At 38.1% G+C, this 13,213-nt stretch overlaps 4 protein-coding genes across 34 annotated transcripts in view; 2 read left to right on the forward strand and 2 right to left on the reverse strand.

The window, feature by feature from the left end:
• LOC119033424 (transcription factor COE3) overlaps nt 1-198 on the reverse strand; it is a 95,232-nt gene extending 95,034 nt beyond the window's left edge. For 27 of the 28 annotated variants that reach the window (XM_037123514.1, XM_037123511.1, XM_037123513.1 and 24 more), the window contains exon 1: nt 82-104. The gene's annotated coding sequence lies outside the window, so the exon portion shown is untranslated. Of the gene's footprint in view, nt 1-81; nt 105-169 lie in introns of those variants that run through there. The other variant, XM_037123481.1, reaches the window with a different exon arrangement.
• The window catches only part of LOC119033422 (VPS10 domain-containing receptor SorCS1-like), a 141,439-nt gene that overhangs the window by 1,112 nt on the left and 127,114 nt on the right, over nt 1-13,213 (forward strand). For 3 of the 4 annotated variants that reach the window (XM_037123475.1, XM_037123476.1, XM_037123477.1), the window contains exon 3: nt 5,587-5,685. The exons of the other annotated variant lie outside the window; for it this stretch is intronic. The gene's annotated coding sequence lies outside the window, so the exon portion shown is untranslated. The remainder of the gene's footprint in view (nt 1-5,586; nt 5,686-13,213) is intronic. 4 annotated transcript variants of the gene reach the window in all.
• Nucleotides 4,611-7,373, reverse strand: LOC119033427 (alpha-2A adrenergic receptor-like). The gene is made up of 2 exons (XM_037123517.1): nt 6,369-7,373; nt 4,611-6,118 (listed from the first exon to the last, which is right to left on the reverse strand). The coding sequence occupies exon 2, from the start codon at nt 5,977-5,979 to the stop codon at nt 4,840-4,842; it is 1,140 nt and encodes a 379-aa protein (XP_036979412.1). The 5' UTR covers nt 5,980-6,118; nt 6,369-7,373; the 3' UTR covers nt 4,611-4,839.
• smndc1 (survival motor neuron domain containing 1) lies at nt 7,955-13,000 on the forward strand. Its single transcript, XM_037123519.1, has 6 exons — nt 7,955-8,114; nt 8,490-8,609; nt 9,315-9,457; nt 9,760-9,915; nt 10,594-10,747; nt 12,250-13,000. The coding sequence occupies exons 2-6, from the start codon at nt 8,490-8,492 to the stop codon at nt 12,385-12,387; spliced, it is 711 nt and encodes a 236-aa protein (XP_036979414.1). The 5' UTR covers nt 7,955-8,114; the 3' UTR covers nt 12,388-13,000.

Below are 13,213 nucleotides of genomic sequence, written 5' to 3' on the forward strand. Positions count from 1 at the left end.
CCACTCCTATGCTTGAAAACATTATTATTATTATTATTATTATTATTATTATTATTATTATTATTATTATTAATTACCCACCAAAGCTGAACACTGAAAATTGCTCACTAAAATGCCCCTTAAGGAATTACATTTTTTTTTAAAAAAACCTTTTGTTGAGTTTGCTCACAGTGTGTTGTCTTGTCCAGAAAACTGGCTTCCAATGACCGTCCCTGACATCCTGAGATATTATTTTTTTACTGCAAGTAATAACCTCAGATATTGATTCCTGCATGATGTAATCATGTCATGTTTTCACTTCAAATATTCATCTAGCTGTTGTGACTTGTGTTTCCAGTGTCCACAGCAGTAGTCAGAAGGTTTGTCCTGTCAAAAAGAGCTTAAAAAAATAATAATGATGCTGACACAGACACAGCAGATGACAGGGTGAAAAAAAGAAAAGCAAGGATTCCATAGAGATGCCCCAGTTGATTGTGTGGTACAGCATGGTCTGTCTGTGTGTAGGTGTGTTTACTGACATCATACTGAGGGATAAATAATTGTCCGCAACAGCTGGTTGGCGGAGACAGATAAAGTACAGTGATAGTAAGCTGGAAATGGTGTTTACTTTGTGTGTGTATGCCTGCATGCAGCTGACGTCCTGTGTTTTGCTGAAGTGTGTGCATGAGGATGAGAGTAGGCCAGACTGGAATTGGATACGATCGATGGCATAGACAGGGCAAGACGGCTAAGGAAGAATTATGGTGTCCGGAGCAGGAGATTTGCCAGAGCTTAATTTGGTATCAATGAGGATTCACTGTAGAAGGCACTGATGTAGATGATGCATGAAGTTTCACAGACAGCAGAATATCTGTACCTGTGATAATAGCAAGCAAAAAAAGCAACATTTTAAAACTTATGTCATTCTTTTAAATAGAATTTGACCTTATTTGTGATAGATTTTTAAGATTGATACAGTTCTGACCAGCTGGTGTGATATATCTTCTTAGATTTTTTTTAGGTCATGGTCATATGTTTTGGGGAAGTATCACCCCTCTGCCCCTCTATTTTTCCCATATTACCCCATATTATATATTTTACCATATCTTTACACAGATTTTCATGTTTATGAAGGAAACATTACAGAATATTGTTTTTAAAATGCTCAAAGTGAATTGACCAAACAGACCAAAAAAGCCTGGAGCGCCTAATTTGTTATGCAAATATTATATGAAGAATTATGGACTAACATTTCAGATGTCATATTCTGTGTCTGTTGTGTATATTGTCCCTTCAAATTTAGAAATAGTTTTTTTGTTTTTGTTTTTTTTAGATGTGGTTAGTTCAATAACCCATGTGAATATAATACTCCTGTTAGACTATTCTGGTTGTTGCTGGGATAGATACTTTAAGAGTAATTACATTTCTGTCACATGCTATATATTATTATCCATGCCTCTATTTAAATTTTATAACATTTTTAGAATGGCATATCTGTTTATTAATTTATTTATTCATTGAGTCATTTATTGAGTAATTTATTTGTTTATTTTTCATTTTTGGAAGTACTGGGATCTCCATAATATCTTGGAAAAAAAAGGTAAAATATGAAAAAACATGAATAAGTAAATACTATGTTGTCTTACCCAAAGAATGAACCTCCCTTTGTTGATAAATTTGATATATTTAGTAAATTCCACATGATCTATGTGTTTTGGCTCACTGAAATCCCAGTGGGATCCTCATTCCTCTGGGATCTTCTTTAGCCCCTTTCGGATGAGCATGTTTTGCTTTTTTGATGAGCTAAGAAAATAACAACCTATGATTTGATTTTTTTTTTTAATCCTAAAATTATCACAGTAATCCCTTTCTCAGGAACTGCATATCAAAATGCCCTCTAATAGGTGCAATCTTGGCAGGCAAAAAATAAATTGGCCTGCAAGTCGTACCGAAAATATCCATGTTATCACATTTTCATACTGGTGTGGTTTTACATTTTTTAGGTCATGCAAAAAGTCAATCACCCTCTCCATTCTTAGACAGCTGTAATTAAATGCATTAAACACAATTTTAAAAAACTAGGGGTTAAAACAAGATTCATTGAAAATAATTTCCATTACAGATGCAACGGTGAGCAGAATGAGTAGACAAAGTAACAGAGATTGCATGAGGCAAATTAAGCAGGACCTTCCTGCTGCTATCATCCCTCAGAATGTAATTTGATTATCTCGCATCCTTATCAATTCAAGAGGGAGGAAGTATTATACGCATGATGCATCGTGCTCAATTCATAATGAATGACCCAACATTCAATTAAAAACACTCTATTCATCACAAGCTATGATTTAAACTTGTTAGTATGGTTTCGATGCGTCTGTCTGACTGTGCGGTCCCGCCTCGCCAACCTCTGCATGTCTGGGATGTGGACTGTTCCCGTTGGCCTGTTTGCTCAAGCCTCTCTGAGCTACATGACTAGCAGCTTTAATGAGCACTTATTGAGTTGTATGCGGGAGAAATTAGAAGGAAATGGAGAAGGCGAGCTGTATGAAAGTTGTGGGAACTCTTGCCAGAAGCATCTTTTAAAGTATGGTTTTATAAGCTCTGGTGTCACAGCAAGCATAAATCGTGATGCTCAGAAGTGGCCTTTTAGAGGGGTAATAAATCGTTGTCGCAGTAAAGTGGATGTGTGAGTGTGTACACAACTAACCAAACTGTTTATAGTTGTAACCAGCCATAATTTACAGTGACGTGAAGTGAGGCATAGAAGATTGAAGGCCAAATTTCATTTAGACATTACAGATTATAAAACATTCAGTAACACAGGATTAATTTAATATGTCACCAATGTTCTTGTGGTTTAACTAATTGAGAGATATCGCTGTGGCAACTCTTGATGAATTTCTGTGACTTCCTCTATTTCATTTGTCTTTTTGGGCAATGGGTATTTTGACATTTAATCTCTCTATTGCTTGCTTTAAAAACATAATGAATGCCTCTTGCTGCTCAAGCATAGCGACAGACTCCATCATAGTTGTCATTTTAATTAAAGGATGCGTTCAGATTGCTTTAATCTTAGCGGAAAACATTGACGCGCCATCAAAGGGCCAAGTTGAATTATTTTAAAGACTGTGTTGCATTTTCTTTAATGGTACTAAATGTCCCATATGGTCGATTGCTCAGTATTAGCCTAATATAAATGGCTACATTTAAATTCAAATGTTCCAACAACAATTATAATTGATTGATTTTTTTGGTCACTCTTTGTAAGTGCTGTTATGACAATGACCACTGATGTTTCCCAGTGCAGTTTATACATATTGATCCCAACTGTAAGCATCAGTGTCCCAGCAAAGCCTCGCAATGTTTAAACAACTTGCGGAAATGGCTTTATCTTGCATAATCTGTCTTTGCCGCAGAACCTCAAATACTAACGTTTTCTGATATTTCTCTCATCGGATTGTTCGTGGGAACTCAGCAATACAGCAGGTCTATAGTTCACCAGTTGTGGTGAGTAAAAGAGGTTGTATTTTGAGATCCAGAGACGTGGTTGAACCCAAACATGTGTACCACAGGAATCTCAAAACACCAGAGTCCCAGAGAGCGAGTCATGGGAATCATCTACTCACTGTATTGCGTATATGTATGAGAGGTGGTTAGTGGAAAAGTTTGCTAGTTGAAGCAATCAGAGATGGCACATTTACTTTATGTAATGTTCCCAGGCTGACGCTGGTCTAAAAGTCTTTGTTGAATCAAAGTCAATATGCAGAAAGGTTATGGTGTTGTGACGAGTGCGCTAAAAAGGAGAAGAGACAGAAGAGACGGAGTGAAGGAAAAGAACACATTGATAAGCTCGTGTTGATTTTAACCTCACAGTGTCGTTTGCGGCAGCCACTCATATTTCTATCGCTGCCTGATTTCTGTTTGACTCCAGGGGATGATTTAATGATATCCTGATATGCAGGGCTATAATTCATGATAACCTGCATTCAATATTGTTGTGCCATGGTCCGCACCTCCTAGGCATGATTATCTTTTGATGTAATTGTCTTGTTCTCATGCTTGTTATGATGAGTGAAGGAGATAGTTGGTGGTATGGGAATACCAACGCCACAGGTGCAGTGTGCTTTCATGTGTTCTTGCTACTGTTTGTAGACTACAGTTGTACAAAGACAAATAGTTAAAAAGTTCACATTTACTATAACTACTGCTTTTCTTATTCTCATGGCAATTACAGAGAGAGAACATTAGTTTCCAAATAATGTGCGTCATTTTGGGGATTTCATCTGCTCTACTTATTGCTGCCATAAGTATGACTCACACACTGTGTGTAAAAGAAACTATTGCACTCCAATATGGCTGTCATTTTTAAAAATGATTCAATGATGTTTGCATTTGCATTGATGTGAGCCTTAAAGATCTGTCTTTATGTGGCCAACATAGTTTTTTCACTGTTTTCTGTTAGGAGTAATATGTAGCACTTTTCCATGTCGAAATCAAATGTCTGTCTGGAGATCATCCCTGACTGATACATTTAAATACTGCTACAAAACAATCACACACAAGGAAAATGTTGTAATTCATGTTCTCACAGTTATACAGTGTCAAAATCTAAATGTAATGGTAGTCACAATGTAAAAGAAACTACACATAAGACATCTGTTGCATTATTTACTATTACAAAACAAACATTTATTGATGTGGAAGAACACAAACTGTTAAAACACAAAGACACATTTCACATTTTTCAAACATTCAGTAGATATATTTTAATGTCTTCTTAACATAATATTTACACTGATATGAACCTTAATGCAGATGACCAGAAATGCTGTTTTTGAAATGCACTCATAAACATCTTATTTACAACTGTCTTCTGTCCCTTTTACAAAGGATCTTTTTAAAAGACCTCCTGAAGTCATTATTAAATATAGTGTATATAACAGGATTAAGTGAGCTATTGCAGTAACCCAACCAGAAAAACATATTGAACAATGTCTTTGGGACAAAGTCAGGGCGGTCTCGGAACACAGCAGTGAGTGTGTATGTGAAGAAAAAGGGGAACCAGCAGAGAACAAACGCTCCCATGACCACAGCCAGAACAAATGTGAAGCGCCTCTCTCTGCGCTGCCTTTCTTTCCACCTGCCGACTCTCACGCAGGGCTGCACCTCTGGCTTCACCTGAGCCACTTGTGTTGTTCTTATACCCCTCTTCTTCATTCGGGAACACAGGATGGTGTCATTCCCATCAGACGAGGATGGCTCTTCCTCCACATCGAGCCCAGTGGCCTCTCTACCCTGCCCTCTTTCCACCTCCCCCACTTCTCCCTCTTTTCTTTCCAGGTTGCCAAATTCTTTTTGCTTTTGACCTGGCGGGTCTCTGGTTCTTTTCTTGGCAATCAGGTAGATTCTTACATACACCAAAATCATGACCGCGCAGGGTAGAAAGAAAGAGGCAGTGCTGGAGAAATAGATGTACCATTCTTCTTCAATAACTTCACACTTTTCACCATTGTTCTCTGTTAGAATGAGCGGAGGGAATGAAATGAGGGCTGCCAGTACCCAAACTATGAGGATTGTGCATTTAACCCTGCGCGGTGTCCTTCTCAGGTTGTACTCGATCGCTTGAGAAACGGACCAGTATCTGTCCAGGCTGATGGCGCACAGGTGAATGATGGATGAGGTGCAGAAGAGCACATCCAAAGCCAGGTAGATTTCACACCACACTTTACTGAAGTACCAGCAACCCATCAGTTCCTTTGCTAAAGAGAATGGAATCACTAGGGTGGCAAGAAGGATGTCTGCACATGCCAGAGAGACTAAAAACAAGTTCTGGGGTGCTCTCAAGGCTCGGCTTGTGGTCACGGCAATCACTACCATGACATTGCCAAACACAATCATCAGGATGAGGATAACGGCCAGGAGCGTTAGAACAAACTGCACAATATAAGGGTGCTCGGTAGGCAAAGTCTCATTACTGCCGGTGGAGTTAGGACAACCCATCACGATGAGCCGTGGTTTCGATGATATTGACTCAGCACCGTCTTTTAAGGAGCTTTGGAAGCGGTGATTGCCAGAAGTCTGTTAGTATCATCCATTCAAGAGCGCAGAATCAGAGAACTGTGCCTCCTCGTTTTGCTCCCTGGAAGATATTGTTGAAAATAAATCTTTGCTTCTGTCGGTGAAAAATAGACACCAACTGAGAAGAATTATGAGAAATGTTTCTTAACATTAAAAAGACAAAAAATAAAATAATATTGAATTGACTTGAATTATTCCCACATCAGATCACTCAAAAGTAGAAATAGTCTTTTAAAAATAATTCTTCCTCCACCAACCATTCAGAATAAAAACCTGCATTCCTTGAAAGACATTTCATAAAACAGACTTACATTGCAGAGAGAGTGCTGGCTCAGGCAGATCTTTTCATCTGTTGTGGGTGAAGAAGAGAGTACGTCTTTTATATGGGTTGATCTGTCGTTGAGGATCTGTGATGCTGGCTCCACTTCAGTGCGAACGGGAATGGGCGGAGTTCATCTGCAGCAGGAGATTTAAAAGCAATTTGGTGAAGCTCCCAGACCCTGAAACCATTGGCTGATTATGACTTTAACAGTATTTGTGATTTATTGGCGTAATATCTGCAGTCTATTAAATTACAATGGATTAAGAGTAGACTCTATATGGCTTTGCGGTTCATGAACAAAATGTTCAGATATATCTTCAGAGGAAATAATATTTGAATCTGTATAAGATCAGAGCTGCTTAGTGAAGAAATCCGTCACTTGTAGAGCGAGAGAGCAGCATGAGAGGTATATTTGAGAGAATAAAAGTTTCTGCTTGACAAATGTTTGCTTTACTGATAACAAAGCATAGTAAATCATAGTGTGTGCTGAATCATTTTAATCTACTCAATACACACAAAAAACATTGTTGTTTCAGTGTTTCTTCTACTAAACTAGTCAACTAAACTGCAAGAATGTGCTGCTGTACGATATTTATAGCAAGTTTTACTCATGAGTGCCGTATAATATCATACACTGCTGACAAGGATTTTGACTGTGGTAGCTTGCGATGCATGCAACAACATCAATAAAAGGAGAACTCCATCTAGGGATTTCCATGGCATTATATCATTGTTATTGTCTATCAATGTGCTGCTTTATTTAAAGTAATTTCATGCACGTCACCCAGCATTCATTGACAGCCATCAACTTTAGGATTGTTATGTGATTTATCTAGCACTCAGCACACGATTTTTACCGTAATGACTCAATGATATTTATTCATTAGGAGCATTAAAAGGCTTTGTGCTTAAAGAGATATGTGTCTCAGTCCTCTGAGGCATCTTAGTGCTGTATGCTGGTCATTAACACTAATATTAAGTCTTGTATGTTTTGTTTTAGCACCACTTTGCTATATCACTTGAGTGGAGTACGCTGAGGCTCCCAACCTTCTCTGCTTTGTAACCACTTAATACAAAGTCACGTCTGCATGTAACTATGTGTACTTTGAATGAAATTACAATTTTTTTTACATCCTTCTGGTCCCTTAGTAATAACCTCATGACCACTCAGACTATTCTCGCGACCTTTGGGGTATCTCAGCCCCCACTTTGTGAAAATCCTGTGGTGTTCCCTCAGTCAGCAACCACATGACATTTATGGAACCTCCCAGAAAAACAACTGGAGTTGATGGGGACTTTTAAAAAACATTAAAAAACGGCGTAATCCAAGTCTCTGGAGGCCCAAAATTGATTGAAAAAACATTGTTTACACCCTCAATGCACTTTAAGTTTAGTAGGTACAGGGTGTAAATAACATCTTTTTCAATCGATTTTTTGATTGAGGGGCCTCTTGAGTTTTTTGGAACCTATTTATGTTTAATTATTTTTATATTTTTTTCCGCCAGTGTCCATTTAGCTGAGGCTGAGGACAGTGAGCAGTGCCGCAGGGGGCGCGAACGAGCTCCTCTTCTGTCTACTTGACGTGATCATCCTTGTTATCGCGAGAAAATCTGTCACGGGCTTCCGGTTGAAGGAGAGCGCACTGTTGTTCTTTTGAGCACCCGTTCTTGCCGAATTTACCGAGTTTGGACTTGAATGATTACGGTTTTTATCTGTCAAGAACATATATACCGAGGTAAGATTACACATCAACACATTTTGTTATGTCCCCTCTGTCTGTCGTAGCTAGCATTAGCCGTCTTACGTTATACATATGTCGACGAAAGAGGGCCGAGGGATCTTGCTAACCGTGTTAGCGTTAAGCTAACGTAAATGTTGTGACATAACAAGCAAGCTATATTATGATTTCTCTCTAGATTTGTTGTAGGCCATGTTCATCTCTTTTAGTATTTAGTACACGAGCTATTTCTGTCTGTAGGTTGTCGTCAATCTAATATAGCTTTTTTATTTAAGTTGTTTAGCTACCCTTGGGTTATCGAACGTCGTATGTTAATACAGCTAAAGCTAGCCAACTTTTCCAGTAAACTGTCTTTTTTTTGTCAATACGCAGATGTCGGACGACTTAATGAAACAGTTAAGCAGCTACAAAGCCCAGCTACAGCAAGTAGAAGTTGCTCTATCCACTGACCCTGATAATGAAGATCTCCTTAAACTCCAGAAAGACTTACAGGTTTGTGTGTCTGTGTGAATAGGATGACTGTAAGTGCTGGATGTGTACATTACTCGTGAAGCGCATGTCTAATGGCTGGAATTGTACGGTGTTATAATTAACTGAATCCTTAACACGAGTAAATCAATGCTGCAACGATGAATCAAGTTGTCATCAATTGTTAAATTAACCGACCGCTACTTTGACAGTTGATTAATCAGAAAATTAAAAAAAAAGTGTGTGTGGACAAAGCAAGACATTGTAAGGCATCATCTTTGGTATTGGGAAAGACTGATAGACAATTTTCACAATTATCTAATATTTTATCTACTCATTAATCTAGAAATGGATCAAATTAAGAGTTAATGACAAGGTAAATTATCCATAGTTGACCTAAATTTAAGCACTATTGTATGCTGATAATTGAAAATTTAACTGAATCTATTGCACTGAAATATTGTGCTCTGAAAACTACCACGCTGCATTTATATAGTTTGAATTCCACTATTTACATGTTAAAAAGAAATTATACTTTGGTGTCAGCCTAACTACAAAAATCAAAACCTATCCACATGTTTGTTTTTTAGTGCTGTAAATTGTTTTGTAATGAATAACTTTTTTTTTGTTTCTCTATTTATGCCATGGCCTGTACTGCTAACAAAAGTGGGGAATTTAATATGTGCTCCATGAACACCTGACGCATTTTTGACTGTGTTTTTTCTACAGGAAGTTATCGATTTGACGAAAGACCTCCTGACCTCACAGCCCACTGAAGGTGCTTCTACTACCCATGGCTCAGAAACAGTCCCTGTGAAGCTCGGATGGAAGGTCGGGGACAAGTGTATGGCTGTGTGGAGTCAGGATGGACAGTGAGTATCACCAGCCTCTTCTCAGAAAACATTGCATGCAACCACAAACCTTGTACTCTAGCAATGCAATTTGAGTTATTTATTTGAGCAGTGGTTTTATAACTCAGTTCTGTCCACCCATGTTATTTAGCAAGTTTTGATCATTTTATCCTTGTGGTGAATAGAAAATGGCGAGTGTCCTATAGTGACATATTGCACAGATTTTTCGTCTGTTATCATGTATGAGTGTTAAGTTTTATTACTTAGCAGAGCTTGAGTCTTTGGCTCATACTCACCTGCTTACAGACGTGATTCTTTGACAGGGTGTATGAGGCTGAGATTGAGGAGATAGACCGAGAGAACAGCACTGCAGCAGTTACCTTCGCTGGATACGGGAATGCTGAAGTGATCCCTCTGCAGAACCTCAAACCAGCAGAGGAAGGGAAACGTTCTGATGAGGATGGAAAGCCAAAGTCAAAGTATGAACAGACTCTTGTGTTTTACTCACTAAATGTACATGCCCATAAACCCTTACTTAAATCATGCTTATTAACGTTATAATGAAAATAATGAATGTATGGTCTTACAGGAATTACTTCTCACTGTGGAAGTTAAACGTTTTTAAATGTAATTGCATGCCCAAAACAAACTGTCTCAGTTGCTCTATTGTCCTTTTTGTCTGATCATTGGAAATGTGCGTTGATTTCCACTTTTGCCTAAAATGCATATCAATTTATTTTACTTTACCTTCCATGTAGGCCTGAATCTGTATAATTCTGGAATGTTCTTGCAAATATTATAACTATAGTTCTAGAAAATAAGCACAAGCGAGAAGTATTCGGTAAACACCACACTTTGCCATTCTCATTTTGCCGTGTAATCACATCCACCTATTTCCCTGACATTTTAAACTGGTTGCACCATAGACAATTAGCGGTTTCCCCCTCATATACTTTAGACATCTAAAGAAGTATTTTCTAGGCCAGGTGCAACTTAATCACTTGTTGATTTGAGGGTAATGTCCTAAACTAATGTTTAAAAAGGAAACTATTATGGCAGCTCTGTAAACCTCACATTTTAAGTTATTCTATACATTGAGCTCACTGTTTTTATTTCATATTTGTGATTGATTGTCTTTTTCTTGTCTGCCTTTCTAGGAAAGAGCAGATAGCAGAGCAGAGGGAGTACAAGAAGAAGAAAGCCCAGAAGAAGGTAGCGAGGATGAAGGAATTGGAGCAAGAGAGGGAAGAGCAAAAGTCAAAGTGGCAACAGTTCAACAACAAAGCGTACTCAAAGAACAAGAAAGGACAGGTACGTTTTCTTTTTCGTAGGCCTGAATTAATTCAAGTGTAGTGCAGGGAAACCTGTGGTGCTTTGAGCAACGGCAGTGGACTATAGTTACACTCTGTAGATGTCGCCTTTTTTGCATGATGTTAGTTGCCACAGCAGCACGTCTGTATTGAGCTTTCAAATGGGAATAAATTTTAATTAGCCAGGCAATAGCTCTCTGATAGTTCAACATTCTATGGTGACCAGTGGCATGGTGTGCATCACGTTGCAAGGTGATCTGGTCTCGCTTACCAAAATAAGGACCGTGGTGTATCAAAACAAGGTGGTGATGTGACTTCAACTGCTCAGCTTCACAATACCACCAAATGTGTAAGTTGTGATGGAACTTATATGTTGAAGTTAAGTTGAGGATGGGGAATGCAGAAGAGATGCGAGCTACTGCAGACACTCCGCAAACTGCAATTTGGATTATTTAGTAAGTGCTCTCGGTTTGTAATTGCCTTTCCACATTTTAAAAGGCCACATACTGTGTAATTGGGAACCTCTGCTGTATAAGAACGAGTTTCCTAACAAGGACCGTAAAAGTTTATATCCACCAGTATGTTATAGGGACACTCAAATGGAGCCATAGCTTGTTCAGCCAAGATTTAACCCCTCAAAGACTTACGCAACTAATGGCAGTTCAAAATAGCTATTGTTCCTAAAGTGTGTAATAACTGTCAAACTGCTAACGCTATCAATATGCAGGCAATGGTTGTAGCCACACCTTCTTTGTTGCTCATGTTTAATGGATGATATATATCTATATACAAAAAGTTCCCTTTTGCTTCATTGTCATCTTTTATGATTTAATAACCTTTTATTCGCTCTCTGACCTTCTTTGGACACATCTCCATGGTCAGTAAATCAAGTATAGAACTACACCTGTTTTTCAGAGAACAGTGCTTTGGTTAATATTATAATAACTGTAACTTGGTTAAGACAGGTCAGATGTAGACAGATTAATTTGTAGTTGGTAACATCGAAGAAACATCTTTTTGAGATTAAAAAATAAACTAAACTAAACTGAGTCTTGTCTGTCTTGATTTCAGCCAAAAAAATGACTGATCCATTCTCAGACCATACAAATGCAAAATTTGGACTTTAAATGGGCCAGACTGAAACTTATGGTTCTTCTAATCACTGCTAGAACAGGGTAAAATATCATGAATACAGGAGAGTCAGGCAACACAAAAATTGCTCTAGGTAAGAAAAGTAAAACTAAACTGTGAATTCACTTGGTTGAGAAATTCAGAATGTTGGCAGACACCAGAGCTGTGCTTGCTAATCCACCCCTTGTCCTTCACTGCATGATATTGCACCCTGCAGCATGGTATGTGACTGGTGGGGCAGGTAACTTGAAACTAGTTGTCTGCTGCCCGTGAATTAGTGCTGGAAGTTTTTTATGTAGCTGTAGTAAATGTAACCAACAGACCATTGCTATATAATCATTAATTATGACTTTTTCTGTTTTTCTTTCGTAGGTAAAGAGGAGTATATTTGCATCCCCGGAAAGCGTAAATGGAAAGGTTGGAGTGGGAACATGTGGTATTGCAGACAAGCCTATGACCCAGTATCACGACACGTCAAAATACAATGTCAGACATCTAATGCCACAATGACCTCATATATTGTGTATATAATAATCCACTGTACACTAGTTGTATCGGTGTTTTCCATTGTGTTTATACATGATTTAAGTTTCTCAAGTAAAGAAAGCTTTGAAAGGAGTTGCTTGCACACCATTGTTTGAAAAATTGATGTAGTTTTCTTATATATTATGTAGGCACAACAACAAAACATCAAAATGGAGGGTATTTTCCCTGTATATGAGCAAGGTCACCTGTTGTGTAAGAACAGGAAACGTCTTTGCAGGAATTCCATAGAGTTTGCTGCCTGTGTCCAGTTTCCACCAAGGCCAAATACTAAGATGTGTACAAAGATACATCTCTAGATGGGGTGTACCATTCAGTCTGAACCCTGGTATATTTTGGAGGAGTCTGAACGTTTATAATGGTGTTCATATAAGATGGCTGGTTTTTAAGTTTCCATTTCTGTATATTTAACAGTGAAATAAACATTTTTTGTTTTTAGTTTTTTAAGTACTTGATTTCATCATTTTGGCTGTTTGGACAGTTTAGTTTAATTGTGGCTCTGTCAGGTCCTGTAGGTGGCAGTAAAGATTTGTACAGTTATTATTAAATCCATTTCAAGAGCAGCATGCTGCAACTGTTATTACAACTCGTTTTTCTTTTAAGTTGCATGATTTTGTTTGTTTGTTCAACTGTTGCTGCTGAATGCAGTGTTTACTTCGGAGCCGACTGATTATGTACGAGATACACTTCTCTGAAAAAAAAAAAAAAATTAAGCCTGGCAACAGTTGTAGTCTGTCAGTTTAATACAAGAGACTCAAGTTAACAACATTAATGTTAGGCATCAAAAAGGACA

This window comes from Acanthopagrus latus, chromosome 15 (genome assembly GCF_904848185.1).
Source record: "Acanthopagrus latus isolate v.2019 chromosome 15, fAcaLat1.1, whole genome shotgun sequence".
Classification (NCBI taxonomy): Eukaryota; Metazoa; Chordata; class Actinopteri; order Spariformes; family Sparidae; genus Acanthopagrus; species Acanthopagrus latus.